The following is a 16,938-nucleotide window of genomic DNA, read 5'->3' on the forward strand; positions in this document are numbered from 1 at the left end:
TTATTTTCACTAGAGTGTAAGCTATTTGAGGTCAAGTACCATTTCTCAGGGCTTCCCTGGTGGCTCAGTGGTAAAGAATCCCCCTGCCAATGCAGGAGACCCAGGCTTGATCCCTGGAGTCGGGAAGACCCTCTGGAGAAGGAAATGACAACCCACACCAGTATGCTTGTCTGGAAAATCCCATGAACAGAAGAGCCTGGCAAGCTACAATCCATGGGGTTGCAAAAGAGTTGGACACTTAGCAACTAAACAATAACGACGGCAAATCATTTCTCAAGTGCCCTTTCATCCTCTCCATTAGTGCACAAACATTATCTGACAGGTTTGCTATAATGTGTATCTCCAGGCTAGGGTCCTAGGGACTGTGGTTCACCAGCCTGAGGTCAGGCAGGTCTGCATTTTAAATAAACTCGTCAACTGATTCTGTGATTGTATTTGCACAGATTACACTCAGACAATCATTGCTTTTTAACTCTTACACAAGACTGAATTACTTTCCTACTAGCTACTCAGTGACAACCTAAAGATCATTTTGTTTATCATCAGATAGTCTGGGTTCTAATGAACTTAGACAGCATTTAGTAATAGCTTCTTCAATGAAATGCTCCAAGCTAGTTAGATTTATTTAGTTGTTGAAAAATCAGTAATTCTGTTAAAGAATACACAGGTCATCCTGACTTATTTCCGTCATTCTCCTGAGACTTGTTGGACTGTCCCACTGCCTATTTCTTACAGGTAAAAAAAAGTATAAATGTGCTTGATGATCATTATCTGTGATCATGGTGGGGGGGGGGTGTGCATCAGAAAAGAATTAATAAACAAAGGAGAATAAAATGAAGAAAACAGGAAATTGAAAAAAGCATTTGCTTTCGGCATTTTATAACGTGCTTATAAGTTGCACTAATAGGGATCATATTAACTTTCAAATTCCATCAAAGCCTTCCTTGAAATCGTGTTTGGCTTTGTGAGTGGGGAGCCCAGAGGTGGGGGGCGGTCTGTCACACCACCATTTTCAACTAAGACTGCACACTCAGGTACACGTGCTTTCTGTAGCTGACAGATGTTTTAAACCTCTTCCCTCTGAAGTCTTTTTATTTCTTATCTATACTGCTTCTAACCTTTATTTCAAGCTGCTTCAATTCATCGTCACGATTACTAAGCTCCTTTTGGTTTGTCAGTGTGCAAATTGGATGGAAAAAATGTATATATAGACTTTTTTTTAAAGGCAGTTGATACAAGGAGGTGTCAGGGCTTAAGCTGTGTCTCTCAAACAGACATGCTGAAGTCCTCATCTCCTGTATCCCCCTCCCCCTCCAACCTCTGAATGTGGCTTCCTTTGGAAATAGGGACTTTGCCAATCTAAAATGAAGTCCTACTAGATTTAGGGTGAGCCGTAATCCAATGGTTGATGTTTGTGTAAGGAGAGGGAAATTTGGACACAGACACACAGGCGAGAAGTTCCTAAGAGAGAAGCAGAGATGGGGGTGATGCACCTACAGGCAAGTATCTCTGAGGACCCTTGCGATCAATTAGAAGAGGCGAGGAAGGAGAACTCCCATAGAGGCTTCGGAGAGCACCACTCTGCCAGCACCAAATTGGACTTCAGACGTACAGCCTTCAGAATTGCAAGGGAATATATTTCTATTGTTTTAAGCAACTCAATTGGGGGTGCACTGCTATGGCAGCTCTAGGAAACTAACATGGGTGAAAATGTCAATTACATTTATACTGAAAAATTTCAAGCCCTGCTCTAATAGAACTCGGTCCTATCCTAGTCAGGAAATGTGGGCATCTCAATAAAGACAGGCTTGAAAGAAGGGACTGTCTTTACTGACATTACCCTCTTGTATAAGAATTATGATAATGTCTATCTTGATTGGCGGCTTCCCTAGTGGCTCAGACAGTAAAGACTCTGCCTGCAATGCAGGAAACCTGGGTTTGATCCTTGGGTCGGGAAGATCCCCTGGAGAAGGGAATGATAACCCACTCCAGTTTTCTTGCCTGGAGAATCCCATGGACAGAGGAGCCTAGCGGGGGCTACAGTCCATGGGGTTGTCTGAGTGACTAAGCACCCATCTTGACCAGTCACACTGTCTCCGGTGTTATCTGGATTAATATAGCCATGCTGCAGCCAGAGTGAACTTTCTAGAATTTGATCACATATCTCACATGCTTAAAACCTTCTGTGGTGCCCCCATTGTCCCTGCAAAGATGTGCAAACTCCTCAGGTGGCTTCTCCCGCCACCCCCACCCCCTTCCACTGCTCTTCAGTCTCTGCATGGAGCATGTTTCTTCCCTTTGGTCTCATTGCTTGGCCAACTCCTATTTGTGTCTTGGTCTCTATGGAGATGCCCTTTCTGCTTAATTGCCACCCCCCAGGAGGCCCCACAATCTGCCATAATTTCCCCGGCCTAGCCCTGATGTACATCTTTGGCACCTGCCCGTGTGTTTTCCTGCATCATCCTCCAGACTTGCTGATGATAGCCAAAGCTTGGAGGATCTGCATGAGCAGAGTTTAAGATGCAGAACCTCCACAGTCAGGTGTGCATTTGAACAAGATAGGTGATTCATATGCACATTGAATTTGTGTGGCACTTGTCTCTCTCAGAGGTAGGTTCCATGGGGCTAGGAGGCACTGTCTCCCCAGAAGGAGCACAGTGTCTGCCTTAAAATAGAGATGGAAATCAGTCTCTATTGATTAAGAGGAAAGGCATCAATTACTCGGGAAAGGCATCTCTGATGATCATCAGGCTGATTTCTTGCTAACAAACATGCTATACGGGGCGGGAGCGGGGGGAGTCCCCTTTTATTAGAATAAACAGGCTCAAGCCTACAATCCATTTTGTCCCAGGCTTCCTTTAAATCCCCCCTCATTCATCTCTCATATCTTTGTTGCCCGTCCAGTCTTATTTTCTGCATGAAACAGATGAATGATTATTTTATTAGTAATCATGTTTGCTATTTTGGGGTGTTTTTTTTTTAGAAACAAAAATTAACCCTCTAAGTGACAACACAGTCATGGCCAGGTTTGCACTGTTATTTTGGAAACTTGTCCATGAAAACTAAAACAGGGTAATAGTTTTAAAAATTGTCTTTACCAGTCCTTTTCAAGAAAACATAATAGGGGATTCTAATGCTTCATGATAAATTATTATTTTGTCATTCTCTGGGTCCAAATAGTTAAGAAAGCCCTTTCACACACAGCTTCTGATTCTCTTAATAGAACATTAAATCTGAAAAAGAGTTTATGGACCATCAATTCCCTGATGGCTCAGACAGTAAAGCAGCTGCCTGCAATGCTGGAGACCTGAGTTCAGTCCCTAGGTCGGGAAGATCCCTTGGAGAAAGGAATGGCCACCCACTCCAGTACTCTTCCGTGGAAAATTCCATGGATGGAGGAGCCTGGTAGGCTACTGTCCATGGGATTGCAAAGAGTCGGACACAACCGAGCAACTTCACTGGTTCAAAATCAAAATCTTAACAAGTTCTCCATAAATGGCTGACTTGACCCATCTCTGAAGCCCACCTCCCCCTCTTCCCTTTTCCTTCCTGGGAGTTAAGTTTGCAATTCCCTAAAAGCCACAATTTGCCTAAAGTTTGTATCTAGCATGGGTCACGTGGTCAACGATCTTTTATGATGATAATCTCAGAGGTCAAGAGGACACACTCTTTGCAGGTAAACAAGGTATGATTTGTTTTTCTTCTGTGGAAATGTACAGATTGCATTTCAGGGTGCTTAGTTTGATGAGAAGTTGACTCATTTATCCAAGCAGGAAGCTAATGGTATTCCTGAAGGAGTAAGCCTTGAGAGTGGTTTTGGGATATGCGTTCAAGACTTTCCAGGCAGAATCTCTGCTGGGCTTCTGGGTTTCCTGTATCCTGTGGTGCTAACTGTGGAATGTTGTCCACTCTTAGCCCTATGTTTACCACAGGCAAAACTAAGTTGCTGAAGATCGAGTAAGCTTTCTTTCTTGCTTCCACGGCATTGTCTATATTTCAGCAGGACCCAGTGACAAATAAATACCTGCAGTTTTTGTTGATTGAGTGACTCAAGGTAAATAAACAAGTTCACATGCCTACTGGGGCCAGATAATGTAAATGAGAAAAACAAACAGCAGGGGGGTGTGGCCAACGTGAGAACTCCCGCCTGTCGGGCGTCTCTCTGAGGGCAGTCTCTGCATCCTCTCCTAGCCCGCTCCTGCACTTTCGCACAAAGAATCTTGGGTTGGCAAGAGTTAATGATTTCCCAAAGGCCGCCAGAAACCTGAGCTTTTAATGCAATCTCTCAGTGTTTAAATGCTGGTATCTAATTCGATTTTTCACAAGACCAGTACTGTGAACCAAACCGAAAACTTCTAGGGAGTCACTCAGCTCTAAGCAACCAATTTGCAACCTCTGCATTATATAGATAATAAAAGATATATATATATATATATATATATATATATATATATATATATATATATATATATAAAATAAGTCTTTATGTATGTGCGTGCGTGCAAGTCGCTTCAGTCGTGTCCGACTCTTTGCGACCCCATGGACTGTAGCCCACCAGGATCCTCTGTCCAGTCCATGGAATTCTCCAGGCAAAAAAACTCCTGAGTGGGTTGCTATGCCCTCCTCCAGGGGATCTTCCTGACCCAGGGATCGAACCTGTGTCTCCTGTAGCTCCTGCATTGCAGGCAGATTCTTTACGGCTGAGCCACCGGGGAAGCCCCTCTATTTATATATAGCAACCCATTCAGGAGTTTTCTTGCCTGGAGAATTCCATGGACTGGACAGAGGATCCTGGTGGGCTACAGTCCATGGGGTCGCAAAGAGTCGGACACGACTGAAGCGACTTGCACGCACGCACATACATAAAGAAGACTTATTTTCTAAGAAACTGTGATTCCTTGGAAGGCCGCAGATGCGGGTAAGATGTCCTGCTCGGGATGGTGCTGCCTGGGTTCAGACCCACCCTCTGCTCGCTGCCTGTGTGAGCTCAGCTCACTTCATCTTTATAAACCTTCAGTTTTCGCACCCGGAAAGTGGCCGCAATGGTGAGAATGTCCGCTTGATCGGGTTGTTCCGAGGACAGGATGAGGAAGTGTCTTCGGAAGCCCTCAGCGCCAAATTCTCAGAATCTGTTCTCTAGTACGAGTGACTGCTTCTCTTTATAATAATGGAATTATTCCCGGGCCAGCCAAACATCGGGCAAATACATATTCCCAAATGCCTCATTTCTCCCCCCGGGGGAGTTTTTGAAAGCTGTCTACATAATGACCTACTATTTTTTTTGTCGTTTTATTAAAGCGTCTGGAAGGAGGTATGAGACCGACCCAGGGGGAATACACTCTGCTTTTAAAACCTCTGTCCTCACCCAGGCAGAGAACAGCCACTTCCCTTCACCCGCTTTCCTTCTCCCCCGCACCCCCCCCCCCCAATGCATTTTCCAAACCCAAACAGGGTTTCCTCCCTTGCTCCAGGCTTTTTAGTTGGCAGTGAGCTTCTCAACCAGTTTCAGTTTCAGTTAAGCTTCTGGCAGCTTCTCTACTGTAATTAAGTGTTCTCATTTTTCCCTGAAAACGTCCCACACTCCTCGAGTTTGAACACTGTCCTTTCCCAAACCCTCAGGGGTTTGTTTACGAGAGTCTCCGATTGCCCGTTTATGATAAGGATGACGCTCCAGGCCTCCCCATCCCCAGCTGTTCGCGAGGACAACCCTTCCCGGCTCGCAGCTCAGAGACCCAGCCACGCCTGCAGCCGAGTCCTCGGTCCAGGAAGTAGTTTCCGGGCCGGGCCGGGTCTACCTCCCGCGCTGAGCCCGCCTCGCCACACACCGCCTGGGTCCCCGCCCCCACGGCGCGGGGCCCGAGCCGGGGGCGGGGCCGGGTGCTTTGTGGGCCCTGGGGGGCGGGGCTGGGGGCGGGGCACGGGCGGGGCCAGCTGTGGGTTTCGCTACGTCACCGGGAAGTCCCCGTACGACTCGAGCGCGGGCTGCGGCGATCGCCAGTCCTGCCAGGTTCTCGCAGGCGCGCGGTTCAGTTTCTCCTGCTCTGTGCTGACCGTCGTCTCCGGCCCGTTCGCCCCGCTCGCGGCCCTCGTCCTGCAGACCCGAGGTGCTCGGGTTGCATCCCTGAGTTGCCCGGGTCCGCCGGCGGCCGTCTGCAGAGATGCCTGGAAGGAGGGCTCGTAAGAGCGCCCAGCCGAGCCCCACGCGGGTCCCGGCAGGTAGGGAGAGCTGGGGCCCGCGGAGATCCTGACCGGGAAGGGGGTCGGGGTCGCGATCTCGGTCCGGGCAGGGGCAGCCCGTCGCCCCCGGGCCTAAGAGCCGGGCGGGACCCGCGCCCTGGCACGTGCTTTAGGGGCGCCTCCGGGACGCTGTTCGCGGGTTTAACCCGGGGCGGTGGGGATGGCTAGGGAAGGGGCGAGCCTTGCGATGGGGATGCTGCTGCGTTTGAGCGGCGGCCGAAAGCCGCCTCTCCTTCGCCTGCCTTTAGTTCGCGCTCGCCCTCCCCGGGGCCACGCGGAGAAAGTCATTGTCACGGCCCGGGGCGCCGCTGGCGTTCAGCGCTTCCCGAGACAGGCCCTTTTCCTCCGGGGTCCAGGACCTTTTGAGGACCCTTCTCCGTGTCTGACCGCTGTCCCCAGCCCCAGCAGCGACAAAAGTGATACTAATGCTTGATGCCGTCACAGTTCTGCAAAGGACGGATGGAGGGTTATGGAAGCCCCGAAAGGACCAACGAAGTCAGAAGCCTAGAAGGCCAGGCTTCTTAGTTAATTAAAAATATACCATTTTGACAGTCGGTATTAGTTACAGAAATGCCATAGAGAAAAACAGAAGATGGTCCACAGTGTTGTTTAATCCGTCCCTTCCTCCGCCCTTCCCCATCCATGTAGCCCCAGTAAGTAACGTCAGGTCACCTCTCCTCCTCCCCGCTTTTATAAATCTTATCAAACAAAGCAGACATCTGCTAAGGAGCAGTAGCAAAGAAGTAAGACCGTGGGCTGGAAATCCGTGTGGGTCATACTGCTGTTACATCAGACGGAATTGGGCCCCTTTTAAACGTAGTTTAATTTTATGGAGCCCCTGGGGCGTGCAAAGGAAGTGGTGCATGGCCAGTGTGGCTGTGGCTAAGTTGGCACAAGGCTGCTCTCCAGCTCTTGCTTCGGAGGGAAGAAGCTTTGTCCGTCTTCAGTGATGTCCAAGAGTTCTGGCTGTGTTGCAAGAATTTCATAACCTTCACCGTCCAACTTGGCCCCCTTAAATAAGGGACAGCAAAAAGGTCCCTCTTAAACTTGATTAGATGGTGAGACATAAAAAAAATTGAGATGTGAGGTATAACACTGTCTTAGTTTTACGTGAACAGCATAATGATTTGATATATGTTATCAATTGTTACATGATTACTGTAATAACTTTAGCTAAGGTCCATCACCACACATAGTTATGTTTTTAATTAATACATTTATAGATATAATAAAAAGATTAAGAAAACAACTCGGTGCTGTTTCCTTTTTTTTTTTTTTTTTTTGATGAAAGGGATAATTTTTTCTGTTACAATTCAGGGCTTTCAAAACGGTAGCCTGGATGATAATTGTTTTTTTAGCATTGTGTTAGTATTTCTAAGTCAACTGAGAAGGACATGTCTTACTAAATACTTTTCCAAATGCCTGGTCCTATAGCCTATAAAGAAATATATCTTATGAAATTTATCAGGTGTCTTGTTAGGGATTAATAATTATTTTTTTTTTAGGAATTATGAAAATTTTACCCAGCTCTTGTAAAAAGAGAATTTGGTTATTTTGAGCCTAAAGAGGGAATTTGTAAGGACTGTTTACAAAGTAAATCAGTTTTTAATTTGTAGTCATAATGGTTTTTAATGATCATGAACATGATATTGAAATGTACCAAAAAGAAGCTGAATTGCTTTTCGAACTATCCAAGAAAATAATAATTATGGTCAGTATAGCTTTGGTGTTGATTTCATTTACTTTAGAAGTTTACTTAGAAATTAGATTATAAATATTACTTTCCCCTTATATTCAGTTTATTACAGTATATTAATCTTAAAAAATAGTAAACACGTGAACTAAACATTATTTGTTTTTTGCTTCACTCATCTCCATAGAGGCAGTGGATTGGTACAGATTGGGAAGAACTTGTTTTAAAATTTTAAGTTATTTTAGAAAATATGGACTTAATTTTAGAATAAGCTTTTATGAGTCTTTCGTGAGAAAACTTGAAAGAGTTGTTTAAATAATGCATTTAGATTTACATATTATGAGGGCGTAATCTGAACTATGAATTATTGCCATTTACAAAATGAGTTGTACTTGAAAATAACATAAAAGAATTTAACTTTTCTTGCCCTAGCCAATCTTAAGTGAGAAAGAAAAGGATGAGATCACCTGAGGCTGTGAAACTCACTCACTCTTTGTGGTGTATGACATAAATGTCTATATTTGAAAGTAAGATAACATTACTTCATCCAGGATGTTCAAAAAAAAAAAAAATCACAAGTTAAATGTCTTTATTTTTGCTTAATTATTTCTGTTGTTTATGAGTCACTGTATGTTAGTGTATGTCGTGTGTGTATAAGTTGCTTTTCTTTCTTTACATTCAGAAAACAAGTGTACGTAAAGTTAAGATAATGCTTTATGGGATAAATACTCAACTAGTCCTTGGGATGGGCATATTAACTCTTGCTGGTTGCGGTTTGCAACGTCAGTGTAACTTTGATATTTTGCTTTCCTTTTCAGATCCTGAAGTTGAATGTGCCATTCAGTTGAGGAGAATTGGAGACAAACTGAATTTCCGGCAGAAACTTGTGAATCTGATATCCAAACTCCTCCGCTCAGGAACTTGACTTAAGATGCTTTCGAATGAGGAGACTCCTTTCAAAGGAAGATTCCCCAGTAGGTACAAATTTCATCAATTGGAGGAGAGACTGCCTGGTAATGGAGAAGAATGTGAAGGGACTCTCAGTTGGTTTTGAATGCTCTTGGAAATGAAGATGGATACATCACACATAAATTTCTGTCGAAGGTTTGCCAGAAGTTGTTGTTGGGGATTCGAGAACATTAAAAATCCACTTTTTATTTTAAAACAAGAATGGAGGAGCTTTGGACATATGGAATCAATTCTTTATACATCTTGGTTTTGTTTAGAGACTTGTTCTAGTATTTTTGCTGAAGGTTGCTGCCCAGTGTAAGAGGAGCTGACAAATGATTATAGACTCTGGTCAGGGGCTGGGAAACAGAATGTATACTGCATGTTTGTTTCTCCTTTTGGGTGACAATGACAGAACGATGTGTAATCTTTGGTTTATGTATATTACTTTGTTAAGAGTAAAATTTTTTTTTGAGAACACTGAATGTGATAGTGAATGTTAATTTCATAGGTCACTACAAAATATAAACTAATTTGAAAGTTTCTTTTGAGTTGAGATGTATTGTTGTTTCTGTTCAGAAGATCTTTTACTAAGTGTGTTCCAATGAGCCTTACCCTGGGAAGTGATATACTTTGAAAAAATTTGAAGTGTTAACTTGGTGCCAGTGAAATTCTTGCAGAAAAGAAAAAGAATCATGGGGACTTTGCATAACTCGGAATAATTTAAAAAGCGATAGATTTTTTTAACTGCTGTAATTAAAACTTGGTAAGATGAATATTCTAATATAACTGCTGATAAAAAAATGAATATTTTTAAAGAAGTTTCTAAAATCTGTAAAATGTCCTTTCTTATACTCAGTGTATATTGTATAAGAGTGATCTTTTAAGAGAGAGTAAGCATATTTTCATAATTGAGATACATACATGTATTTTTCAAAAGGAACAGATTGCTCATCCAGAATGAAAATCCCATTTACATACATATGCATAACTTCATCTGCTATATATAATCTGTATATCTATATATATATAGTGTTAGAGTAATAGGTATATTCTGAGACGGGCTTCATGAATTGCTGTTTTCAATTATTAAAAGGCCAGGCTATCAACAAAACTCCACAAATATATAAAAAAAGAAATAATACTGTCAAGATTGAATTTCAGCAGGAATAATCTTATTTATTTTACTTATTTATCATTAAACTATTTTTTTCTTTCATTTGATAATAAAGTTGCATTTTGGAATTTTGAGGCAAGGGTTTCATAACTACTTGAACTCTTACTAGAAGAATGTTTTAATATAGGCTGTAGTCACTTTAGATGAAAAATTACCTCAGCATGTTTTTTCTTCAGTATTACTTAAAGCTGTTAGTTTATTTAGTTGCAAAGATTTTTTTGAGGGGGAGAGGGAAGCATCTGCCTAGAGGAGAATGTTTTGACTTGGATATTTATGGTCTATAACTATATTTATACATATATACAATTAAAATTTGATACTGTAGCTGTAACCTATTAAATAATTTAAAAATTACCTATTAAATAACCTATTAAAAATTACTTTTCTGTGTGTTTATTTTTCATCGTGAGAGCTACTGAGTGTTCATTGTGAAAGCAAAATATTTTAAGTAACCTCCATCAGCAGTTAGCTTTTGACCAAACCACCTCTGTCCCAGTACTGTGGTGGGAGTGGGCGCTACGGGACATTTGGCATGATTTCTGCTCTCTAGAGACTTATGCGTTAATTGGGAAAGGAAGCAGTGAAAAATAGGAAATGAATGCCAGGCATAGGTCTCGGGTGCTGCCGAGTGCCGCAGACGGATGCCTGGAGGCGGCGGAGACTCAGGCCTCACTTGGAGGTTTGGTGAGGCCGGGTCCCTGGCTGCTCCTGGTCTGCCTGCCGGCAGGGGCTTAGGTGCTGTTTCTGCTGCCTCCCGCCGCCTGGCCCTGTGCTGCAGGTATTGCATCATCTGCAGCTAGTCATGTGCTGAAGGAGGTGTGACCCAAGTGGCCTTCCTGTTTGAGTGGGAGAGCTCAAAAGATACTCATTTCTTGCCTTTTGTCTCAGAGCCGCCTCTCCGACCCACTCCTGCCCACTTGAGTCTGCTGAGGTCCTGGGATGTGAATCGCCTCCCTCAGATGGGGAGAGAGGAAGGGCTGTGGGGGAAGGTGGCTGGCGGAACTGATGGCTGCAGAACTGGGGAGGGCAGGGGGCCCTGACTCCATAAAAGGCAGGGCCCGTGTTTGATGGCATGAGCATTATTCCCTGCTGCTGCTGCTGCTACTAAGTCGCTTCAGTCGTGTTCGACTCTGCGATCCCATAGACGGCAGCCTACCAGGCTCCCCCGTCCCTGGGATTCTCCAGGCAAGGACACTGGAGTGGGTTTCCATTTCCTTCTCCAATGCATAAAAGTGAAAAGTGAAAGTGAAGTCGTTCAGTCGTGTCCAACTCCTAGGGACCCCATGGACTGCAGCCTACCAGGCTCCTCTGTCCATGGGATTTTCCAGGCAAGAGTACTGGAGTGGGTTGCCATTGCCTTCTCCGTTATTCCCTGAGAACTCTCATTTTTTTAAAACTTCATGTTAGAGTATAGCCAATTAATGTGACAGTTTCAAGTGCACAGCAGAGAGACTCAGTCATATGTATATGTGTATCCTTTCTCCCCCAAACTCCCCCCATCCAGGCTGCCACATAACATTGAGCAGAGTTCCCTGTGCTCCACAGCAGGTCCTTGTTGGTTATCCCTTTTAAATACAGCAGTGTGTACATGTGGATCTCAAATTCCTTATCCCTTCCCTCATAAGTTCATTCTCTGTGAGTCTATTTGAGAACTCTATTTTTTTTTTTGAGAACTCTATTTAAATGTCAAAAAAGTTCCCATGATGTTCACATAATTGTATCTATTGACAAACAAGTAGCTACTATGTTAAAAAATACTTTTTGATTTGCACTTAGATTTAAAAGAAAACCTCAGTAGTCTATATTTGGAAAGCATCTATGTATCTGTCATCTATCCTGTATCTATGAATGAGACAAGTTCTTCATCTATCCTCTATCCTGTATCTATGAATGAGACAAGTTCTTCATCTATCATCTATCCTGTATCTGTGAATGAGATAAGTTCCTTATCTGTCGTCTATCCTGTATCTAGGAAAGTGACAAGTTCTTCATCTGTCATTTATCCTGTATCTATGAATGAGACAAGTTCTTCAGTCTAAGGATGCTGGGCCCTGTGATTATGGGTTTTAATCCCTTGCAATAACTGCCCACATACATACACCACACTGGGCAGGAACAGCATAAATGGTGAGAATTCTGTCAAACTCCTCACACCTTTGTCAGAGGGGAAGATGCCCCAGAAGATACACCTTGAAAAGAGAACAGTGACCAAGAGTGAGGCTGCGCAAAGGGAACCCCACTTTGGAATGCTGGAGCCGGACGCTTCGAGGCAGGAGTCTGAGAGTCTGCTGAGCTGTGTAACTGAGGCAGCCTGTCTGAGTCAGAGTTGCTCCTCTGAATTCAGAGACCCTGATCGTCAAGGTCCCTTGTGGTGTGAAACAGAACATGGGGTGACAAAGACGCCTAAAGAAGGCCTTGCATCACACTTCCTACTCGCCCCTTTATTTCAGACAGGATTCAGAGAGAACTGAAGGGCTTGTGAGAAGTAAAAGCATGGATGTAAAACGCCAAACCATCCCAAAACAAAACAAAAAAAAGAACCAACTACCACGCAGACTCTTCTCCCCAACATTGATGGTAAGTCCTGGAGGAAGTCGTGCAGGGACTTCTCGGACTCGTAAATGATTTCTGGGAAATGTGAATTGCCCGTGCATCCTGGCTTCCCCGATGGTGACCTCACTCCGTCAGGCCTGCTTCTTATATGAGGCTGGAAATAGCTGAGGGCCACCTGACAGGACACACCTGGCCGTGGAATCACCTGAGTCTTCTTACGTAATAGGTCATGGTTCAAAAGCAAAACGGTTGTCAGTGCAACGCAGACGCTAGCAGGAGCGTCTCTTTTGAGGACTTTCAGAAACTGCTTACTTCCCTGGCGGCTGGGATTTCGCCTTCCAGGGTGGGGATCAGGGAGGTGGGGTGTATGGGCTGGATCCCTGATTAGGGGTGCCCGTGTGGGGCTGGGATTCCGAATGCACTACAGCCAAGAGGTCGAGGCATGGAACAGAAGCAGTTCTGTGCATGGGTTCAATAAAGGCTTTAAAAAATTGTCCACATCCAAAAAAAAAAATCTTAAAAAAACAAATTTGCTTTAACAATTTATAGTGTGATGGTCATACCTACCTACTGTCTTCTTCCAAACTGGCCGCTTTTTAGAAAACCAAAATGTCAGAAAATTAATGAGAGTTGTAGATGGAGATTTGGATTCCTTTGCTTAGAAGCCTGGGTCTCACACCGCCTCCTAGTCTTGTCCACTTTGAGATTGCATGTCACACAGAGCCTGGGCTGGGGTTTGGGTTGAAAATAGAATAAACAAGCAAAAATAAAACAAACAAAAAAACCTTGGTACTCTAGTGTTTTAGAAAAAAGGCATTTCTCCTTTTTGTCATGCTCTCTCACTAACAGTCTCTGACGGAGCTTCTGAGATTTGTTTCCAACTTCACATCTTTACCCAGCTATTTTCAAAACCACAAAGTTCCTTTGCCCACAAGTGTCACTGGCTTCTGACATTGGAGTCAGTCGGTTGTTTCAGCACTTACTCTTTGGGGAACTCTGGATAAATGACTTGACCTCTGTTTTCCTCTAAAATGGTGTAAAATGCACCCATTTCAAACCATCTTGAAAATCAGATGAGGTGAGAAAGTGCCTGACTTCTGACTCACTCACGCTCTGAGTGTCCTTAACTGCACTGTCATGACAGAGGGTTAGGTATTAGCTTCTTTACCAAACTGTGGAAAATCTTGTGCAATTAATTAGACTAAAATGAAAGCTTTTGAAGGCAGGCAGTAGGGCAGTGTGGAACTGGAGAGGCAGTGGCCGTTTCTCCCTTAATGAGGGCACTGCTTTTAATCTGTGACCTGTTAGTGATGGCAGAACATTTATTGCCACCTCCTTCGTGTTAGGTTTCACGAATACTATTGGATTGCCTGAAGCCCCTTGAACATTTTCATATAAAAATTCACGTCTTGATTTACACAATACTATCTCAAGAAACAGGAAGAAGAACTGGTCTGGTTAGCTTGGACTAGATTTGGATAAGGCTGTGTTCAGTGGCAGTGGGGGGGGGGGGCGTAGTGGGGGGCGGGGAGGGCAGTTGTCTCATCAGGACAGAAGGGAAGACCTGCCTTTAGGGAACTTGAGTGGCATCCACCCCAGGGCTTCCATAGGGCTCCTCTGAGTCTGTCCTCCTGTGGACAAAACTTCAAGATCAATACCATTAACGTTTTTATTTATTTTTTTTTTACTTATTATTTTACTGCATGGTACTGGGAATCTTTGTGGCATCATGCAGGCTCTTTCAACACTCTCCTTGGTGCATGGGATCCTAGTTCTCCAACGAGGGAGCCAACCTGTGTCCCTTACATTGTGAGGTGGATTCTTAACCACTGGACCCTCAGGGAAGTTCCAAGTTAAATAACCATTTACGGATCACCCATGAGGAGCTCAGCATTTTAGAAACGATGGTTTTACTGTTTCACTTAGTGCTTATAATTTGGAAAGCATGATCATCTTTCTTATTCTATAGGGAAGGGAATAGCCTCTGGGAACCAGTCATCTCCCCAGAGTCAATTGGCCAAAGAGCGGAAGACAGGATTTGAACCCATGCCTCTGTCACCTCCGGAGAAGGCAAAGGCACCCCACTCCAGTACTCTTGCCTGGAAAATCCCATGGAAGGAGAAGCCTGGTGGGCTGCAGTCCATGGGGTCGCTAAGAGTCGGACACGACTGAGCGACTTCCCTTTCACTTTTCACTTCCATGCATTGGAGAAGGAAATGGCAACCCACTCCAATGTTCTTGCCTGGAGAATCCCAGGGACGGCAGCCTGGTGGGCTGCCGTCTATGGGGTCCGCAGAGAGTCGGACACGACTGAAGCGACTTAGCAGCAGTAGCAGCAGCAGCTCTGTCACCTCAAAGCTCCCCTCTCCTGCCCCCAGAACAGGGCCGCTTCCCACGGTGGGACAAGGGAGAGTCCTCATTCCGGAGCAAAGCTAAGGGTTCCCCAGCCAGGGATTCTACCCCTGGGTTTTCCTGAGGGTTGCAGGTTGATTATTAACCCAGCTGATGAAGGAGACATCCCGGTAAGGGTAGCAGCAGCTGGGATTCCTCTCGCGCAGCCGGACAGCCATGACCCCCACCTCCAGCGATGGACTCGCAGCCTCCGGAGGCTGGAAGCTGGCTCAGGTTATCCCGGAAACCCGGGGGCCCGCGGGGAGGCCGAGGCCCGCCGCGCCCCGGGGAGGGGTTCTGGGTCAAGTGCGCAAGGAATTCTGAAAGATCCGCTCCCCGCCGGCTCGCCTGCTCCCAGCCAGCGCCCAAACAGCACCTCCTGAGACAGGCCCGCAGGGCTATTCTCAATGGGAAAGAAAGGGATTTGAAGAATGCAGGCAAAACAGCAGTGTGGCTGCCCTATTTCAGAAAGTCAGGCAGGAATTAGGAAGGTAGAAGAGATCGGTGCCCCCATAAAACAAACAAACAAACCCCGAACAATAGAGAAGGTAGAAATGACCGAGCCCGCCTTTTGCGTGATTCATCTGGACTTGTGCTGAATGAGAGGCAGGGAGCGCTGGGTGGCTGTGTGGGCTATGACACCCTCTGGTTTTACTGTTTAGTGATTCCCAGATCATCAGTCTTCAGGAAACACACGTGTGTCAGTTCATCAGAGAGCAGAGCAGAGGAGGAAAAACGTCCCATTTTTGGGGGGGTGGGGGGAAAAAGATATTTGCAATACAATACAGCACCTGTAACGAAAGTGAGAAAAAGTCTCCTTTTTTCTTTTTGAAGTTTTTATGCATGTCACATCAAAAAGGGCAGATTTCTGAGAATTGGCAAATCAAGAGTAAAATTTTTGTTTAACTTTCAAAATGTGGTTATAGAAGAATATGAGGAAGTCAGGCGTATGCTTCACAGATGACTCCTTGGGACCCTGGGAAAGTACCAGCCAGGATGATAAATCTGGGCTTTTCTTCCAGATTTTAATGAACATCAGGAGGAAGAAGTGTGATAATGTGCTCTAGGTGTGGCTTACTTGTAAACCACACTTTTCTAAGAATAAGCTGGTGCAATGACAAGTGTATATTTCTATATTTTGAGAAACATACTCTACTATAATCTTCAACCCATTACAGTTATATTGGAATTCTCTCCATGATAAACATTCCCGAAGGGACACAGCCACTGGCCCCCTTTATCGTTACGTTTTACTATTCCATTCCTGAAGACTATGGAGTGTTCCTTGGTCCCAGTTTGCCTGGGTCTTCCTGGTTTTAAAACTGAAAATCTCATGTCCTGGGAGTGGTCTCTGCTGCTGCTGCTGCTAAGTTGCTTCAGTCGTGTCCGACTCTGTGCAACCCCATAGATGGCAGCACCAGGCTCCCCCGTCCCTGGGATTCTCCAGGCAAGAACACTGGAGTGGGTTGCCATTTCCTTCTCCAATGCAGGAAAGTGAAAAGTGAAAGTGAAGTCGCTCAGTCATGTCCAACTCCTAGGGACCCCATGGACTGCAGCCTGCCAGGCTCCTCTGTACACGGCATTTTCCAGGCAAGAGTATTGGAGTGGGGTGCCATTGCCTTCTCCAGGGAGTAGCCTCAGTTCTAGGAAAACCCAGGGCAGTTGGTCACCCTTCTGTGGTTGTAATGTGCTTGCAAGTGCACTTTTAGCCCATTTAACGCTGAGGACCTCCACCTAAATAAACCATACCCCACTTCTTTTTTCCACTTTTGGCTCGTTTGTGAGAAAGGGGTAGTCATAACTCCCAGCCCCTTGGAATCACAAAGTTCATAAGGGGATGAATTGTGAATTGTGAAGGAGATTGTGAATGCAAAGCTCTCGGCCTGGCAGTTACTAAGCTCCCAATAAATGGCTCCTAAAAAAAAAAAAAAAAAAAAAA

At 44.9% G+C, this 16,938-nt stretch overlaps 1 protein-coding gene across 3 annotated transcripts; it reads left to right on the forward strand.

Moving 5' to 3' along the window:
- The first annotated feature begins 5,966 nt into the window (after nucleotides 1-5,966).
- On the forward strand, nucleotides 5,967-10,435 carry PMAIP1 (phorbol-12-myristate-13-acetate-induced protein 1). 3 transcript variants are annotated; one of them, XM_019986990.2, is made up of 2 exons: nucleotides 5,967-6,216; nucleotides 8,749-10,435. In XM_019986990.2, exons 1-2 carry the CDS (start codon nucleotides 6,159-6,161, stop codon nucleotides 8,853-8,855), a joined length of 165 nt encoding a protein of 54 aa, XP_019842549.2. In that variant the 5' UTR covers nucleotides 5,967-6,158; the 3' UTR covers nucleotides 8,856-10,435. The 3 variants fall into 3 exon arrangements, 1 of the variants encoding a protein (XP_019842549.2); XR_002183640.2 differs by lacking the exon at nucleotides 5,967-6,216 and adding an exon at nucleotides 6,668-7,295; XR_011563872.1 differs by lacking the exon at nucleotides 5,967-6,216 and adding an exon at nucleotides 8,366-8,457.
- Nucleotides 10,436-16,938: the final 6,503 nt, after the last annotated feature.

Source organism: Bos indicus, chromosome 24 (assembly GCF_029378745.1).
Source record: "Bos indicus isolate NIAB-ARS_2022 breed Sahiwal x Tharparkar chromosome 24, NIAB-ARS_B.indTharparkar_mat_pri_1.0, whole genome shotgun sequence".
Classification (NCBI taxonomy): Eukaryota; Metazoa; Chordata; class Mammalia; order Artiodactyla; family Bovidae; genus Bos; species Bos indicus.

Bases quoted from the DNA above. Each gene is read 5' to 3' on its own strand.
- PMAIP1 (XM_019986990.2), top strand. From the start codon at position 6,159: ATGCCTGGAAGGAGGGCTCGTAAGAGCGCCCAGCCGAGCCCCACGCGG. The intron at 6,217-8,748 runs GTAGGGAGAGCT...TTTCCTTTTCAG, and splicing joins CCCCACGCGGGTCCCGGCAG to ATCCTGAAGTTGAATGTGCC.